Here is an 18,901-nt window from a genome sequence, read left to right as displayed (position 1 = left end):
ACCGTGCGCCCCGTCCTCACACAGTCGGCGCTGAACGCAAAATAAGCGATTTGCCCAGATGTGTAGACAGCTCTGAGCAGCAGAAAAGGGGAAAGGAATTGCCACTTAGAAACCAAGGATAGTGGGCAGAGTGGTCCTGGGTAGTGGACAGAGCGGTCATTAGGGAGTCTTTGGGAGTGGGGACCGTTTTAGGGGCAGGATGAGGGGGCAGGGCCGTCTTTTATAACTGAACTCGGCTTTCCTCACGTCTCTGGCGACTCTTACAAGAAAAATACTTTCAAGCCAGCCCGCCTCGCCTCGTTTTAGGGCAAACTCCCACGGGGCTGTGCGACCTTGGGCGCCCTCTCGCGGGCCCGGTAGCCGAAGGTGCACCAGCTGGCTGTCGCCCCCTCCCACCCCAGGCCCTTGAGGGCTCAGGATCACGGGACGGCGGCAGCCTCGGAGAGATCGGTTAGGGACAAGTCCATCTGAAAGTCCCTGGCGATGTCCTCGCCGGACGACAGACCCCTCTGGGCACCAGAAGGACCTGAGTCTCAGAGCCACCCCTTCCCAATGCAGAGGACGCGAGACGGAGGGTCTGTGTTGCCTGGGGCCCCCTGGCCCTCGGGAGCCGCGCCGCAGCTGCCCCGGCTCCGCCCGGGGTGAGCTGACGCCGCGCCCGCAGCGTGACGGACGCACGGGGCGGTTCTGGCGGCACCGGCTGCAGCGGAACCTCCGGTCCTGCAGAGGGCGCTGCCCCAGCCCGCCAGGGCACTGGCCTTCCGAGCGTCCAGGCGCCCGCGGTGTTGCGGTGAGTCCCTGAACCCGCGAGCCGGAGCCACCGGGCTCGAGTGTGACTGGTGCGCGGCCGGCGCTTCCCGTGTGGCGAGGCGACTGCTGAGCGCTTGGGGGAGGCTGCGCAGTGGCCGCCGCGGAAGCCGCGCGGGGAGCCGAGGTGGGGGGCGGGGACGCGGAGGGCTGCAGCGACCGTGGCTACTTGCTCGGAGGCTGCAGGCTTCGCGGGCGGGCGGGGGCTCGGGATGCGGGGCAGTGCTGGCTGTGTCTGCCGAGGGAGGGGGCGGCGGCATCGGAGGGGCGCAGGGGCTGGGGATGTGGAGGGAGGAAGATGAAAGGTTGGGGGAGGGTGATGATGTTATTGACACGACACAGGCACAAAGGGAGAGGGTGGCGGTCTCAAAGGGGGTGTGAGTGGGGAGTAGCTGACATCGGGAAGTGATGGATGGAGAGATCGACTGGAGGTGGGGCGGGGATGTTGGAAGCTTGGAAACGTCAGAGTTGGAGAGTTGGAGGGGCGAGGTTGGGGGTTTGGAGGAGGGACCGTTGGCAGGATTGGAAGGAAATTGTCAAGGAAAGTGGCTGAATCCTGAGCCTGGCAGGACTGGGGGCGGATTGGAAGGAAAGGGGTACAAATGTGGCTTTTCCCTGGCAGGGCTGGGAGTGAAGCTGTGCAGCTCAGCGCCGGTGTTTGCGACTGTGGGTTGGTGTGTATGGCCTTGGAGGTGAGGGGAGGGCATCGGGACTGACCCATGGTGGGGACCCGGCCTTACTCCGCTTCCCTCCCTTAGCCACCATGTTCAACCAGCAGCAGCAGCAGCAGCAGTTCCAGCAGCAGCAGCTGCAGCCGCAGCAATTGCTGCAGCTTCAGCAGCTGCTGCAGCAGCCCCCACCACAGGCCCCCTTGCCCATGGCTGTCAGCAGGTGAGTTTCCCACTTGGGGGATGGAGGCCTCAGCTCTCACCCATGTCTTGCAGCACCTCCATTCAGTCCTTTGTCCCAGGGGCATCCTTGTTTTGAGTCCTAGAGCTCATCACCTCTCACCCCCAAGGGGATCCTCCATCTGTATGGGAGGGTGGGCTCAGGAGATGGGGGTCTCAAGGAGGAAGGTGGTTCTAACTTTCCCAGTCACCCTCTGACACTCCCTCCAAACACACAGGGGCCTCCCCCAGCAGCAGCCCCAGCAGCAGCTTCTGAGTCTCCAGGGGACCCACTCGGCCTCCTTCCTCAATGGCTCCATGCTCCAGAGAGCTTTGCTTTTGCAGCAGTTACAAGGTATGACTCAGGCCCCTTTGCATCCTGTGTGAACACTGGCTCCCCAGCAAGCCAAGCACTCAGTCTCACCAAATCACAGTGACCCTGAGAGTGCCCTGACTCACAGTTAAGGACACCCAGGCTCCAGGGGTTGAAAGACTCTAAGCTGCTCAGCTGAATGCAGGTCCATCTGCAGACAGACTGAGGAGTGCCCTGGGCCATGACGCTGGCTCTCTGGGCAGTGCTCCACATACCTCACTGACATTCAGATTAGATGCCATCTGGCCAATGAGGAAGCTGAGAAAGTAAGTCCCTTGCCCTAGGTCACATAGCACACCAGCAGTGGCTCAGCTAGACCTCCTAAGCAGTGGGCCTTGAGCATTAAGGCTGTGCCCTTGCCTCAGTGTCCCCATATGGAAAACAGTGTCAGCTCTTCCTTCCAGGCTGCTGCTCCTGATACTACTGATGACCCCAAGGGAAGGTACAGCAACAATCCTAATAAAAACACTGAGGCCCAGAAAGGGATCATGTGCCCAAGATGATCCTGCACAAGAGGCAGGAGCCGACTGGATGGTCACCTCTCTTCAGCTTTGCCAGGGCCTCATGAGTGTGGATAGTCCTGGAAACTGACGCTGACTTCCACATGACAGCTGTGTAGATGAGAACGGAAACCAGACACAAGGACCCCCAGTGTATACACAGATATTCTCTCTCTCTCTCTCTCTCTCTCTCTCTCACACACACACACACACACACACACACACACACACACACATTTTTTTTTTCAGTACTGTATTGAACCCAGGCCCTTGCAGGTGCTGGGCGAGAATTCCACCACTAAACTATGTGCCTAACCCTATTTCCCCCTTTTACTTTTGCATATTAAAAGTCACACTTTTCAAAGAGAAAAATAACATGTAAAAAAAAGGGCGGGGAGGTGGGAAAACCGAAACTTGTGGAATTGTATAGGACTACTGTGATTGACATAAGTGAGAGGCTGGGTGTTATTTCTTTTTTACTGAATAGAACAGCATGATCTTTAACCATATAATTTGACATTCTCTGCCAAAGCCCTTTTAACAGCTGTATAATATTTCATCGAAGGGACGTGCCCTTTGCTTACCTAAGTCTTCTCAGCTGTTCTTTTTTCTATTTTAATAGAAATGTGATGTTTGCGACTTTTTTCTTTGAATAGATTCCCAAAAGTAGAATGACTGAGTTGAGGGGATGGATGTTTTATGGCTTTTGATAAATATTGCCAACTTGCTTTCCTAAAGGACTGGACCAGTTTGCAATGCCATCAGCCACGTATGACAGTGCCGGTCTCACCATGCCCATGGCAACATTAGGTATTATCTGCTTTTTTATATATATAATACATAATATATAAATGTATACATATACATATAATTTACTAAGTTGGTTGGCAAAACAAAAGAGCTGTGTCATTAACGTTTTAATGTACATTTCCTGGAGTGCTAGTACAGTTGAACATTTTTATATTTATCTGTTAAACATTTGTATTTTTTATTTTTATTTTTTTGTGGTTGTAGATGGACAGCATGCCTCTATTTTATTTATCTTTGTATGTGGCACTGAGTATCGAACCCAGTGCCTCACATGTGCTAGGCAAGTGCTTTGCCACTGAGCCCCAGCTCCAGCCCCAATTGCTTTTTGTGACTTGTCCATGTCCTTTCTATCTTTCTTTGAAGGTATTCCATCTTTTGTCCTGTTGTTTTTAAGCATTGGTTGGCTCTCTGCATATATGTATGTATGTGTTTGCATTAAGTATATCAATTGAACACTTACAATATGCCATGCACACTTATATTTATTGAATTCTATTGAATTTTCATAAAACATTGTGAGGTGATCGCTATTTTATAGATAAAGGAACTGAGGCTTTTTTTTTTAATTTTTTTTATTGATTATTTATCGCATTACATAGTTCATGATATATCATCTTTCATACATTAGACTCAAATTGTGCTTTGAACTCCCATTTTCACCCCAAATACAGATTGCAGAATCACATCTGTTACATATTCGCATTTTTACATAATGCCATATTAGTGACTGTTGTATTCTGCTACCTTTCCTATCCCCTACTATCCCCCCTCCCCTCCCCTCCCCTCCCATCTTCCCTCTCTACCTCCCCTGCTGTTGTTCAATTCTCTCCCTTTTTTTTTCCCTCCCCCTTGCCCCTCATAACCTCTTATAATTTTATGTATCCTTGAAGGTCTCCTACCATTTCCATATGCTTTCCCTTCTCTCTCCGTTTCTCTCCCCCCATTCGTCTTTGTTTACTGTAGTCTTTTCCTCATGCTCTTTCTTCCTGTTCTGTTCTTAGTTTTTCTCTTTATATCAAAGCAGACATTTGGCATTTGTTTTTTAGGGCTTGGCTAGCTTCGCTTAGCATAATCTGCTCTAATGCCATCCATTTCCCCGCAAATTCTATGATTTTGTCATTTCTTAGTGCTGCATAATACTCCATTGTGTATAGATGCCACATTTTTTTTATCCATTCATCAATTGAAGGGCATCTAGGTTGGTTCCACAGTCTAGCTATTGTGAATTGTGCCGCTATAATCATTGATGCAGCCGTATCCCTATAGTGCGCTCTTTCAAGGTCCTCAGGGAATAGTCCGAGAAGTGCGATAGCTGGGTCAAATGGTGGTTCCATTCCCAGCTTTCCCAGGAATCTCCATACTGCTTTCCAAATTGGCCTTACCATTTTGCAGTCCCACCAGCAGTGTACAAGTGTACCCTTTTCCCCACATCCCCGCCAACACTTGTTGTTGTTTGACTTCATAATGGCTGCCAATCTTACTGGAGTGAGATGGTATCTTAGGGTGGTTTTGATTTGCATTTCTCTGATTGCTAGAGATGGTGAGCATTTTTTCATGTACTTGTTGGTTGATTGTATGTCCTCCTCTGAGAAGTGTCTGTTGAGGTCCTTGGCCCATTTGTTAATTGGGTTATTTGTTATCTTATTGTTTAATTTTTTGAGTTCTTTGTACATTCTGGATATTAGGGCTCTATCGGAGGTGTGGGGGGTGGAACTGAGGCTTAAAGCAGGGGATAGATTTGTTTAAGGACACAGACCTCATACTCTGCGGTCTGGATTTGAACCCAGCTCTTACAGGAGAACTGACCCAGGCTTTAACCCCTGTGTTTCCTGTCTGAGCACTGGGACAGAGTTCCACCTCCCTTTCATGCCTCAAACATTTCCCAGGCTCTGTGCCTTCACTGAGGTGCTGAGCTGAGTCAGATAAGGGTCAGCAGGAAGCAGACAAAAAAATTATGCAGCTGCCCTGGATCAGGGGCTGTGGGAACACAGAGGATCTGGGAAGGCCTTTGGGAGAGAGACTTCTGAAGGGAGGGCTGCAGGGTGTGTGGAGTTTATGGAGCCTCTACAGAGGGAATAGCATGTGCCCGGCCCAGAGGCAGGATATCTGAAGGACTGCACAGGGACAAGTGACTGGAATGTCATAGGGACATATGGGGAGAATAGCAAGGAAGGAGATTGGGCGGGGCTGGACCTTACCCAGGGCTTCATTCCTGACCAGCAGGGAGCTGTAGGAGGGTTTGTGCGGGGAGAAGCTGAGATTTAGGCCAGGGATGAAGCAGCTTGGATGCGGCAGTGATGGGGAGGAGAAGCAGATTGGGGAGGTGTGGATAGAGATGATGGGACCTGCTGGTGGCTGGCATGGGTAGGACAGGAGAAAGAGGAATCAGGGGACCCCCAGGATCAGGAGAATCCTGGCCCGACCAGCAGGTGGACGGCAGGGCCCCTCATAGAGATCGTGCAAGTTGTTCCTCCCTTTTACTGTTGGGGAAGATCATAATGACTGCCCTGATGCCTGACAGGTCAGGTGACAGACACGGTGATGGACCATGTGTGGCCCAGTGCCTGGCTCTGGTGGGCCTTTGATGTAAGGCAGCTAGTGGGGCAGAGGGGCCTCATTATTCAGGGACCAGACTCTTGCTGGTTCTCCCTGTGGCCCCTGTGCTGGGTCTCCTATACCTGAGGGGTGCCCTAAAGCATGCCTGAGAATGAGCAGGATTGCTGGGGTGCTCAAGCCACTGACCCTGACCCAGAGGCATGTCGGGGGGGCAACCTCAACCCCCAGCAGAGAAGGAAACCTGCCCTAAAGCCTCCTTTGCCACAGTGTCTGAGGTAGGATGAGCCTTCTGCTCTACTCTTCCCTCTGGCTGCCCTGGGGCAGGAAGGGTCTCCTGAGAATTATCTGATATTCCCAGAATGCTTTGGGAGCTGACCCATGACCCTCGCCTCTACCATCCAATCATGGTGTGAGCCCTCTTCTCTCTTCCTGCCTGCAGGCAACCTCCGGGACTACAGCATGGCCACCCCGACTTTGACAGCCCCTAGCCTGACACCGCCCCAGCTGGCACCCCCAAATCTGCAGCAGTTCTTCCCCCAGGCCACCCGCCAGTCCCTGCTGGGCCCCCCTCCTGTTGGGGTCCCCATTAATCCCTCCCAGCTCAACCTCTCAGGGCGGATGCCCCAGAAACAGAGCCGGGCCCCCTCCTTCACCAATCGCAAGGTGAGTGGTGGCTGGGATGGGGCAGGTCTGGGGTGGGGGTTGGGAGGGCTTGCCCGGGACTTCAGGTGGGCCACATTCCTCTTTGTGCCTGGGGGTCTTCATCTGTGAACTGGGGAGGGGGTCACACTCGCCTAGTGTTTCCCAGATTTCAAATCAAATAGTCCTGTGTCTCTGATGTGATTTTCTTTTTCTTTTGGGTTCTGGGGATTGAACTCAGGGACGCTTAACCACTGAGACACATCCCCAGCCCTTTTTTTGAATTTTGTTTAGAGATAGGGTCTCGCTAAGTTGCTTAGGGTTTTGCTGAGTTGCTGAGGCTGGCTTTGAACTCTGAATCCTCCTGCCTCAGCCTCCTGAGTCCCTAGGATTACAGCATGTACCACCATGCCCGGTCCCAATGTTTTATATATATAAACACAATACCTTTATTTTATTTATTTATTTATATGTGGTGCTGAGGATCAAACCCAGTGCCTCACATGTGCTAGGCAGGCCCTCCACCACTGAGCTACAGCCCAGCCCCACCAATATGATTTTACCAGTATTATACTAGCATTATATTTACTTATTTACTTAACATTTCTCTTTAAGCAGCACTGCCTAGTGGAAATAAAATATGATATTTAATATATTATATGTGTGATTTAAAGTCTTCTGGTAACCACATTAAAAAGACCAAAAACAAGAGAAATTAATTTTACTGATATATTTTATTTATCTCAGCATATGAAAAATATTATCATTTCAACCTGTGATTAATGTAAAAAGTGAATTGGGAACAGGTTCATTGGCACACACCTGTAATCCCAGTGGCTGAGGAGGAGCACAAGTTCAAAGCTAGCCTCAGCAATTTATCAAGGCCCTAAATAACTCAAAGATACCCTGTCTCTAAATAACATACAAAATAGGGCTGGGGATGTGGCTCAGTGGTTGAGTGCCCTGAGTTAAAAAAAAAAAAAAAGAGTGAGGCCTGGGAATGTAAGTCAGTTACTTGGTAAAGGTCTTGCATGGCACATGCAGAATCCTGGGTTCCAACCTCAGGACCAAGAAAATACCCAAAACTCCAAACTGCACTCAGGAGCAGTGTGTGGGCAAGGAACCACCAGGAAGCTCAGGGATAGGATGCTTTGGGAGGAGGTGGTTCCTTGTGCAAGTCTCAGCCTTTGTGTGTTTATCAGGGAAAGGGTGAATAAGAACCTTTAGATTGTGCTACCCCAGGTGAGTTTACCTTTCTTTTTCCTCTTGGTATTTGGTACTGGGGATTGAAGCCAGGGCCTCACGCACACTAGGCAAGTGCTTTACCACTGAACTGTATCGCCAGCTTCTCTTTTTCTTCTATGTATGGCAATTAATTTAGACAGTTTAAAATTTTGTAGGCAGTTCCCTCTTAAAATAAAAGTAGCATTTATTCATTTGGCTTTTTGCAGTGCTGGGGATGGAGTCCAAGGCCTGGCACATGCTAGGTCCACACTCTACTTCTGAACCACTTGTGGGAAAACTATGGTTCAGAGCTGGGGTGGGTGAGACAGGCCTAGGATCAGGCCCATGAGCCCCAGATGGGGAGCTTGTTGTGCAGGGTAAGAGCTGGGTAGTTTCTGAGGGGCCCAGAATAGGTAGTTTTGGGGATGCAATGATGTGGGGTTCAGTTGTGTTTCCTGCTCAGCCTTGTATAGCGGACTTAGCAGGAGGAATGTAGAGGCTGCAGCAGGTTCTGGAAGCCTTTCCCAGGTGCCCAGGAACCAACTGGGCCTTGGTGAGTAGTGCACATGTGGCCTCTGGCCTGACCTCTTGCAGATCTCGGGGGCTGGTGGAGAGACTTAATGCAAATAATGCTCCAACCAGTTACGATTGGAAAATGCCTCAGAAGGGAAGCTGAAGGCCTGGTGGCCTGAACGAGGGGTCTGGACCTAGTCTGGAGTCAGGAAAATTTCCTCTAAGAAATGCCTTTGAGGCTCAGGCAAAGGTGTGGGGCAGGAAGAGGCCCAGTACTTGACCAGAGACAGGGCCAGCGTGGACACACAGAGAGGGCCAAGGGAGAGAGGAGACACTGAGGCCAGAGGGTCCTGTGGGGCTGCTCTTGGACAGCTGGGTGGTAGGTGTCAGAAATGGTTTCTAAAAGGAAGCAGGATTCCTCTTCTCAGACGATGCCTGAGGAAGACAGGTCAGACCCCCCAGAGGGGTCTGAGGAAGCCAGAGAGTTCCAACTGGACACAGCTGAAGGTGAGGGAGGGAGGCTGCTGGCCCTTCAGAGGGGGCGTGGGTTGGGGCAGTGGGAGCAAGGTCAGTGTAAGGGAGGCAGATGTGGGAGGCAGGGATTCTTGGAGGGGAGAGCCCGGGCCCACCTGGAACTCACACGAATTCTGCCTGATCTCTCTCTCCTTGCCCGCCTCTGTTTCAGACCAGGGGCTATGCCCCTGCCCAGAGGCCATCACTAGCGAAAAACACACTCGAGCACCTGAGCCTAAGCCCTGTGAGGCCTCGGAGCCACCAGCCAAGAGGACCAAGAGGTAACTGATGTTGGCAGCGCCCCGGGCCCAGGTGCCCTGCGCTCATTCCTGCAAAGATAGTGGGTGTGCCCTTCAGTGGAGTTGGAGCAAGGAGGGGCTTTGGCCTGTGGTTTGGAGGGAGGTGAGACTTATTTCTGCTCCTCCCTGGGGAGGCTTCAGGTCAGACCCTGGTGTTTCACTGAGGCTGAGCCACCTGGAAGCCTGAGTGGTGGCAGGTTGGAGAAGTGAACATGCGCCCCTGGGACCTTAGAGAGTAGGTGTTTACAAGGCTGTTTAGATGCTTGTGAGCAAGCTGTGGAAGAGAACAGTCTTCTCCAATTTATTTAGGGGAAACTGAGGTCTAGGGCTGGGGACGTGGCTCAGTGGTAGGGTGCTTGCCTAGCATGCATGAGGCCCCGGTTCAATCCCCAGCACCACAAAAAGAAAAAAACAAAAGAAGGAAACTGAGGCCCAGATAAGCCAAGGAGCTGTCCAAAGCCCTCACTTTTAAGTGGAAGAACTAAAGTTGGAATTGGGTCTTGGTCTTACTGGAGACCTCTGCAACCTCTTGAAAGACATGACTTTGATCTTTTGATCCAAAGCTCAGAGGAGCCCACAGAGAATGGGCCTCCAGTGCAGCCACGGACCCGGATGACAGCACTGAAGCAGACGCAAACCCCTGGGCTGCTGCCTGAGCCACTGGAGGCCCGAGGGAAGCCACGATTCCAGCCTCAAGTACAGCCACAGACTCAGCCACAGATGCCGCCAGCGGACACCCAGGTGCAGCCAAAACTGCACAAACAGGCACAAACTCAGACCTGCCCCGAGCACTTAGGGCTGGAGCAGAATCAGGGGAAACCACAGGCCCGTTCGCAGCCCCCAGAGCAGGTGCAGCCGCAGCGGCAGAAGCAGGCCCAGACACAGACGCAGCCACAGTGCCACACGCAGGCACAGGCCCTGAAGCAGCTGTCAGAGCAGCCGCAGGAGCAGCCTTCCACTCAGGTGCCAGCACAGACCCAGGGTCAGCCGCAGGCCCAGCCACCGGGGTATGTGCCAACGCCCGAGCCAACGCCAGCTCCGGCTCATGCCATTGTGCTGGAGGCACAGGCGCCTGACGCAGTGGAGGCTGGGGGAGGTGAGTGAGGTGGCTCCCAGCCCTGCTGGTGCTGGCACGGCTCTGCCCAGGCCCTTCTTTTTTCCCTGGCACTGTCCAGCCGCCACGGGTGCTGCCAGAGCCTGATGGCTGGGCCTGGAACCCAGGATTTCAAGGTCCTGGCTGTGGGCAGAGAAGGCAGAGGGACCCTGAAAAAAGGTGCACACCTTTCATTTCAGGCACAGAGGTGGCCTCTCCGGAGCCAGTGGATACCCAGGTCAGCGTGGGAGCGAGCCAGGAGGAGCCAGCCAGCGGCCTGGATGTGGGAGAATGTGAAAAAAGAGCCAGGGAGATGCTGGGGGTGGGTAGAGTAGAAATGTGGCAGCACCAGAGCCCCAGAGGGCAATGGCGGAATGGCACCCCTGCCTGGGCCACCTCAGGGGCTTTGTGCATGTCCCACATGTGCAGGGACAGCAGCCCTGCCTGGCTGCGCGGGCAGCAGACGGGGGTGGGGGGTGAGGGGGGTGGGTTTGTCTGCCATGAACACCCCACCCCACCCCCGCCACCACTGTTAGTTGCCTGCACAGCCTCCGCTCCAAAGGCCTCTAGGTGCTTTTGGTGACAAGAGTCCCTTCCAGTGAGCCCATCCCCAAACTAGAGCCCTCAGTCTCCTCTCATAGGGGACATCGTCACCCACGTGGTAGCTTCCCTGTGGGGCTTGGCTCACAGCTCACAGTGGAGCTGCGGTCAGGCCCCTTCCCTTTTCGGGTCTCAGTTTCCCCACCCGTCCTGCACAAGGTGGTGCGGTGGGCTTTGGAGTTGGGCAGGCCCGGGCTCCAATCCTGGCCACAGGACATCCTAACTTTGTGAGCTCCCGTCCTCACCTGCCAGCCCAGAGTCCCACTGTCTGAGACTCTAGGGACGATGCTCATAGGCGGTTAGCCCTGGGGCCGGCTTGCCCTAGGCACCCAGATAGTGGAAGCTCTGCTCCTGCTCCTGCTGTAGATGTGGGGTGCCGGGGGCTCCCTGAAGGTCACCATCCTACAGAGCAGCAACAGCCAGGCATTTAGCACTGTGTCCCTCACGCCTGTGTCCCGTCCCGGTGACTGCACCTCCGCCAGCCCTGCGGCCCCCGTGCCCTCCAGGCAGGCTCTCCAGTTCTTCTGCTACATCTGCAAGGCCAGCTGCACCAGCCAGCAGGTGCTCAGAGCCGGGCCCGTGGGAAGGGCGGTGGGCAGGAAGGGTGGGGGTCTCCATGGCTTGCACAGACTGCCCTTTCCACCGCTGCCGCAGGGTGAGCACTGGGCTCACCAGCCCTGCCCCGGGCAGCTGGGCCTCCATTGGTCCGAATTTGCTGACCAGCCAGGAGGGTGGGATTGTAGTCAGGCAGACCGGGTTCCAATCAGCCCTGCACAGCTGGGAGGGCCTCAGCACGCAAGCTCCACTCCTGCTCCTGGTTCCTCTGGCAGCAGACGAGGAAACATACAGGGCCCACCTTGCTGGGGCTTCTGGGGATTCAGTGACTTGTCATTGAAGTCCTGAATCCTGGGCAAGTGAGTGTGGCATCAATAATAGCAGCCTTGGCCGCACATCATGGCATGCACCTGTTGTCCCAGCAACTCGGGAGGCCAAGGCCGGAAAACCAGGAGTTCAAGGCCTTTCTGGGCACAGTAGACCCCGTATCAAAAAAAATATGAACATAAAAAATAGTAGGCTTATACCTATGTTGCTGCTACTCTTGCTGTTGTCACTTCTTACTCGGTGCCTCCCCAGGGCAGAGCACGGGCACCTGTGATAATCAGAGAGCTCTCTGTCTTTGAGACCCTTTCTTCTAGGGCGTAAACCTGGCTTGTGTGTATACTCGTTCTCTGCTCAGTTTAGTGTCCCTGCTCTGGCCCGCAGGGCTGTTTTGTAAAAGAGATGACCTCACTGAGATGGCAGGCTGGCCGTGAAGTCAGTCCCCTTTGGCCTGCCCTTGCCCATGTTCTGGGGCCCACCCCCCATGCCCATGCCTGGCTCCTTCATGCTACAGGAATTCCAGGACCACCTGTCGGAGGCTCAGCACCAGCAGCGGCTTGGGGAGATCCAGCACATGAGCCAAGCCTGTCTCCTGTCCCTGCTTGCCCATGCCCCGGGACGCCCTGGAGAGAGAAGAGGAGTGAGTGGGAGAAGGCCTACCTCCTTCCAAGAGCCTATCTGTGTTTACCTCTTAAAAAGTAAAAAGTAGAATCATCTTGAATGAGGTAGTGCTGGGGGGTGGGCAGTCTCACAGGCCCAGCCCTAAATCTGTCCTCTGCAAAATCTGCCTTTGGGTTAAGCATTGTCCTTCCCCAGCGGCTCCTTTAACTCAATGACCTTGGACCTTAGTTTTCCCCACCTGAAAAATGGCCCCATGAGGGTTGGGTTCAGGAATTCTTGACAATCTCTTAAGGTTTCATCCAGTCAGGAACAGTGTGACCAACCATGTAGAAGGGAGGTGAGTTGTGGCACAGAGCCCTGCCCCTCTGGCCTGTGTGACCTCAACTGTGGGCATCCAGTGGTAAGGATGAGGTCATCTTGTGGCCTGACACGAGGGTTTCCTGTGTCCCCCTCTCATCATGAGGTCAGAAATATCCCCCCTCCTGGCTCTGGGACTAGTGCTTGGGGTGAGAAGGGCTGGGGGAAGCTGCAGGAGCTGTCAGGACCCAGCAGCCATCACAGACCTGCAGGGGCTGGCAGGTGTCATCCGAGAAGCAGGAATTTTGGCTTGGGCCACTGCAGGACATGGGCTCTGTCTACGGGACAGCTGCCTCTCAGCTCAAGTTCTCCTAGTTTTTCAGGAGAATCTAGAAACCCAGATGGCGTGTGACACCACCCCATTTCAAAATGTTAACTGCTCATTCAGAATTCAAACAAACCCGAGAGGCCCCGGGGGACCCTTTTACAGGCCAGACAGTGACCTTCAGTCAGAGGTCAGGGGTTCTGTGGTAGAGTGTACCCAGGTTGCAGCTCGAACCTCCCCAGGCTGGAACGAGGGACAAGAAGGGCTCTTGATTGGCCCCTGCTTTCATTCCTCATGTGACCAGAAGCTAGGTGGCTGTCCCTTCATGGGCAGCTCATGTCTCTGTTAGCGGGTTCTCCCTGAGAAGCACTTTCTTCCGTGGTTTTATCTGTAGGTGAATAATGACAAGCACAGGAGAAGGGAGCTCACAGAGGTGTTCTTTGCAGTTAATGTAATGGTGAAAGAATGGAACTGGGAACCACCAAACATCCAAGCTGGGGCTGGGCTAGACCAGCGGCGGCCTCCCACTAATAGGAAGGTCTGCGGGGAGCTTGCGGTAACCTGAAACGTGTCAGATTAAAATTGCATATGCAGGACAGGCTACGGAAGGAGGATACAGGGGACACTATTTTATAGAGAAGCTCCGTCTCCTGTAGGCGCCAGACTACCCACTGCCCCAGCTTCTTTGCACAGTGACCTGGCAAAAGGCAGCACCTGTGTCCGCAGGAGCCAAGCCGTCTCCCTGTTTTCTTTTTTCTCTTGGTACCAGGGATTGAACCAGGGGGCCTCCCACTGAGGCCCAGCCCCAGCCCCTTTTATTTTTGGGACAGGGTCTCACCAAGTTTCCCAGGCTGGCCTCACACTTGTGATCTTCCTGCCTCGGCCTCCCAAATTGCTGGCATCACAGGCGTGACCATCGCACCTGGCTTCAGTTAACATTTTGAAAATACAAGAACACACATACAGAGACACGTGCACACACAAGAAGATAAAAATCTCCCATAATCCCATCGCCCAGAGATAAACATTGTCTCTTGGCCCACCTCCTCCCATGATCCTATCTGTGTTTACCTCTTAAAAAGTAGAAAGTAGAATCATCCTGCAGGAGGTAGTGAACAGTTTTTGTGCCTCTAAATAGCCCTCTGCCTCACAGTCTGACCACGACTTCACATGACTTCATCAGTGGATGTTGGGCTAGGTTCTTACATCCCCCAAAACTGATGTAAATCTGCTTATTTTGTAGAGCCCTTAATTTCACTAACTTGGAACACTTGTGGGTTTTTTTTTTTTTTTTTGGTGGTGCGAGCCATTGACTCTAGGGCCTAGCCCTGGCCCTCCCCACTCTTCCCTTGGGTTTGAAGCAGGGCTAAGGACACCCTGCCACTGAGCCACACCCCAGCCCCTGAGTTGCATCACATCCATGAGCGCTTGGGAGAGCTGGTGTCTTTCCCACCAGAACATAGTGTCACACTGTGCTTGTTTGGATTGTCACCAGAGAGCCTCCACCGAGACGCTGGTGCAACACCTGCCAGGTCTACTACACGGGGGACCTGATCCAGCACCGCAGGACGCAGGACCACAAGGTAGAAGGGCTGCATGCCTCGAAGGCATCACCTCTCCTCAGTGAGGCTGGGGAGGGGAGCCAGGATGCCAGCAGAGAGTTAGTGTCTGTCTCTATGTGTCTGTCCGTCAGCGTGGCTTCTGACAAGCTTACCATGCTTCCTCTTTGGGCTCCAGGTTCCCCATCTGTCCAGTGTGGGCATGGCACCAGCTTACCCTGCCATTCCTCCATGGGCATAGGGGTCCTCTGGCAGCTCCCTTGTGTCCTGTCTCTGACCTCCTCCATTGCCACCTGCCATCCCATCTCAGTGCTCACCACACAGGGGAAAGATGTGGTTTTGTGTGTTCCAGGGCAGGGGCAGAGCCTTGCTGGCTTTTTATAGATGTGGTAGGTCTTACTTTATGGATGATAGGTGAAGCCGTACTGGGCACTGCCTGGTCACTAGTCAGGGGCTTGCACATGGGGACACTGCCTACCCCACATGGCTTGCTCTTCTTTCCCCAGATCGCCAAACAGTCTTTGCGACCCTTTTGCACCATTTGCAACCGCTACTTTAAGACTCCGCACAAGTTTGTAGAGCATGTGAAGTCCCAGGGGCACAAGGACAAGGTCAAGGAGGTAATCACACCCATCCCAGAGGACATGGGCCCAGAGAGGTACAGAGCCTTGGCCAAGGCCACACAGCAGGTTGAGGTTTATCCTAGCCTAATCCAGAGCAGTCCCAGAGGGATTCACTGAGGGGTGTGTGGCATTGTGGCTGCCCAGAACTGACCTGAGCCCCTCACCTACTCCCCTGGGCAGCTGAAGACGCTTGAGAAGGAGATAGCTGGCCAAGACGAGGACCACTTCATCACGGTGGATGCCATGAGTTGTTTTGAGGGTGATGAAGAAGAGGAGGATGAGGATGAAGAAGAAGAAGAAGAGATTGAGGTTGAGGAGGAATTCTGCAAGCAGGTGCTTAGGGTGGGCTGTGGGAGTCAGTTAGGGGGTCCTCGCTCCAACCCTGGGGGCCTGGTAGTGGGCTGGCATTTGTGGAAACTAATGAATGTCAAGTTGTTTTTTTGTATGTGTGGCGGGGGAAGATACTGGGCTTGAATCCAGGAGCACTTTACCACTGACCTACATTCCCAACCCTTTTTATTTTGAGACAGGGTCTCACTAAGTTGCCCAGGCTGGCCTTGAACTTGGGATCGTCCTGCCTCAGCCTCCCAAGTCTCTGGGATCATGGGCTTGTTCCACCATACCTGGCCACAATTTATTATGAACCCTATTATCCGTATCTGCCCATATGCATCAGGCTAACTGTTGAGTGGCAGGTGGAGCGTGCAGGGCTCTGGGAGGCTGGCCGAGATTCTAGCCTGTGTGGAGGAAGGGAAAGGGTGGGACAGAGTCGGGAAAGGCAGAGGCAGCAGCTAGGTAGTGGGCAGGACTCAGTGTAAGGCGACAGTGATGACGTTAGCAGCTGACATTTCTCGAGCACTTCCTGTTTGCCGCGCTGGGCAGGCACCATGCTCTGTCCTGGCATTTCATCTTATTGGATGACATGAAGCGGGTCTCTGCAGCCCCAGCCTTTGCTGACCCAGTTCTGCTGCCTCCCAGGAGAATCAGATTCATTGCAGAATCTTGCAAAGAATTGGATTCGTCCCAGTTTAACAGATGTTTCCGGTCCCCTCTTCTGAGCTGGGCTCTGGTGCTGGACACAGGGACAGGTGAGGACCATGGCCTGGTCCTTGCCTGGTTGCCCCCCTTACAGTCCAGGGTGGTCCCCGGAAAGGCACAGCAGAGGGGTTGGTTGTCACTCCTGGCACTCTTTGCCTGGTGAGTGGGCGGGCGCTGCAGACACAGGGACCCACGGGGCCAGAGACAATGGCCTCTTATGAGAGGGGCTCAGGTCTAGTAGGTGAGATGCAGGTCCTTGAACCCCATCCGAAACCCACCTCAGGACCGAGGTCACTGTGGTTTTGGACAGGAACTCGGGAAGCTGGCGGGGCTCACAGGTGAGTTTGGACTCTGACTTGAGCTCCCGGGGTTTGCCACCCCACCCCTCCACAAACCAGCAAGTGTATGTCTCCAGGGCCTCAGTGTCCTCTAATGTGAAATGGGTGCAACTGTAGAGGGCTGTCATGGGGTTGCAGTGAAGTGACACGTTGTGTTGAGCAGACTTGGTGTGGATTACGCCAAAACAGGAGCAGGGGGACTGCCTGGAGGAGGGGACCGACTGAGTGGAGGCTAGAAAACACAAACCAGAAGGGCCTCTGGGAGCAAGAGGAGCACATGAAGGCCCAGCAGATGCCACCCACAACAGCCTGGAAGTCCAGGGGATGTTGTATTTGAGGACATGGGTGGGCTCCAGGCTACTGACCTGTCTGGGAGGGGTCTCAGGGAGTCAAATTCAAGGTACATGCTTGCATGTCTCCAGGTGAGGTCCAGAGATATATCCATAGAGGAGTGGAAGGGCTCGGAGACCTACAACCCCAACACTGCATACGGTAAGAGCCCGGCCCTGGGCCTGCACGCGGGGGCTGCTGGGGCTCGGCCTCCAGGCACCCCCAGATGCCAGCCCAGACGCTCTGGCCAGATAGCCTATGCCCCGTTTTTTCTTGGCTCTTCTACTCCTGCCTAGAAGGTGGGGAGCAAATGGGCCCCTAGGGAGGGCGGACACCTGGCTGGTTCCAGGGACGTGTGTGGACCCTGCTGTCTGTCCCTCAGGCATGGACTTCCTGGTGCCTGTGATGGGCTACGTGTGCCGCATCTGCCACAAGTTCTACCACAGCAACTCGGGCGCACAGCTCTCCTACTGCAAGTCCTTGGCCCACTTTGAGAACCTGCAGGTGAGCTGAACATCCTCCCACCCTGCCCTGCCCAGGGCCCCAGCCTCTGACCAAGCTGATGGGGATGGTCAGTGGCCACTTCTCTTATGTTTAGCCTCAGCCCCAGGCACACTCCCACAACTAGAAGGAAATCCAAGCTGGTATGGGGCTTGGCTCTTTCTATTATGGTTCTGGGGGCTGCTGAGGGCCAGGCTATTAACGTCAGAGCCCTGGCCCAGAGAGGCTGACAGTATTACATAGGGTCACACAGCAGTGATGCTGTCTTGCCTGGGGCTGGGGAAGGAATTGCTGGCTGGGAGCACCCCAGATAGGCAGGGAGCCCTGACTTCTCTGGCATCCTCTGTATCCAGAAATACAAAGCAGCCAAGAACCCCAGCCCCACCTCCCGGCCCGTGAGCCGTCGGTGCGCCATCAATGCCAGGAATGCTTTGACTGCACTGTTCACCTCCCATGGCAGTAACGGCCGCCCACCCAGCCAGCCCAGAACCCAGGACGTGGCCAAAACCACCAGCAAGGTGACAGCTCAACCCCCCAACCCTCCACCCCCTCCCCGACACTCAACTCGCCTCAAAACCTGAGCCTAGACCCTTCTGGGTCCCTATCTACTAATGCTTTCTAGGAGTGTATATGAATAACTTTGACGTGGTTGGTGTTTTTACTCAAAATCCAATAAAAGAAGGTCATTTTGGTGATGCAGTTCCCACCAGCACTTCTGTCTGGTGACCAGGGGAAGGGGGCACCCCGGCTAGGCCGTTAACCAGGGCCCAGCCTCTCTGGGGACCATGTCGGGGCAGAACGGGGAGACCAATGACAGGCTCCCTGAAAACCAGGGACTCACAAGGCATTGACCTCTCTAAGCCTGTCTCCCTCTTAATAATGTTATCAGGGTTAGGATAAACTTCACTGTCACCCTAGAAGGTGGTCTTGTGGCTACTTCCAAATTACAGATGAAGAAACTGAGGCCTAGCAAGGTCAAGTGACTTGCCAAAGGTCACAGAGCTGGCAAGTGGCCAGGATTTGACCAGGTGTGAGCTTGATGCCCATGCTGGCCTCTCTAGCTGGACCTTGTGGGAGCTGAGGTGCAGGTGTGGGGGTCCTTGCCCCTCAGGCACTGTGGCTCTGAGTTCCTGGTTCCTCAGCAGGGCTGCGGCCTCCAGCCAGGCAGCACTAGCAGGACCATCAAGAGGGGACCCACACCACACCGGCTCCTGAGTTCTGTTGTCTTCTCTCTTAAGAAGACCCTTAGAGACAGGCAACCAGTCCAGCCTGCTAGTGGCCGGCTGGGGAGACTCAGGCCAGGAGCAGGACAATGCCAAGGTCACGCAGCCTGTCTTGGTCCCAGCTGTCTTGTTAAAGGCCCCGGTACCCTGGGAGACTGAGTGCATGCCACAGGGCCATAGGGCATATCCAGCACCATTGGACCACTGGGCCACCACTGCATGTCAGCCAGGCTGGGAAGCAGCTGCTGGCCAGGGAGGGACACACCAAGTAGGGAGGCGGCCCCAACCTCACTGCGCCCTCCAGTCCAAGATGGCCACAAACCCCACCCCTGGCAAATGTGCCCAGACGCCTT

At 54.2% G+C, this 18,901-nt stretch overlaps 1 protein-coding gene across 1 annotated transcript; it reads left to right on the top strand.

The window, feature by feature from the left end:
• Positions 1 to 802: 802 nt before the first annotated feature.
• On the top strand, positions 803 to 18,645 carry LOC308640030 (cip1-interacting zinc finger protein-like). Its single transcript, XM_081312094.1, is given in 18 exon segments — positions 803 to 934; positions 1,566 to 1,698; positions 1,934 to 2,049; positions 3,306 to 3,377; positions 6,373 to 6,596; positions 8,723 to 8,816; positions 8,995 to 9,103; positions 9,685 to 10,217; positions 10,415 to 10,536; positions 11,181 to 11,375; positions 12,208 to 12,294; positions 12,296 to 12,333; positions 14,432 to 14,519; positions 15,002 to 15,115; positions 15,299 to 15,451; positions 16,917 to 16,986; positions 17,207 to 17,328; positions 17,679 to 18,645. Coding segments are annotated over 17 exon segments (2,493 nt in total). The 5' UTR covers positions 803 to 934; positions 1,566 to 1,570; the 3' UTR covers positions 17,907 to 18,645.
• Positions 18,646 to 18,901: the final 256 nt, after the last annotated feature.

The sequence above is a fragment of the Spermophilus citellus genome (genome assembly GCF_964194105.1).
Source record: "Spermophilus citellus genome assembly, contig: SCAFFOLD_196, whole genome shotgun sequence".
Lineage (NCBI taxonomy): Eukaryota > Metazoa > Chordata > Mammalia > Rodentia > Sciuridae > Spermophilus > Spermophilus citellus.
This window is presented reverse-complemented; position numbering and strand designations above follow the sequence as displayed.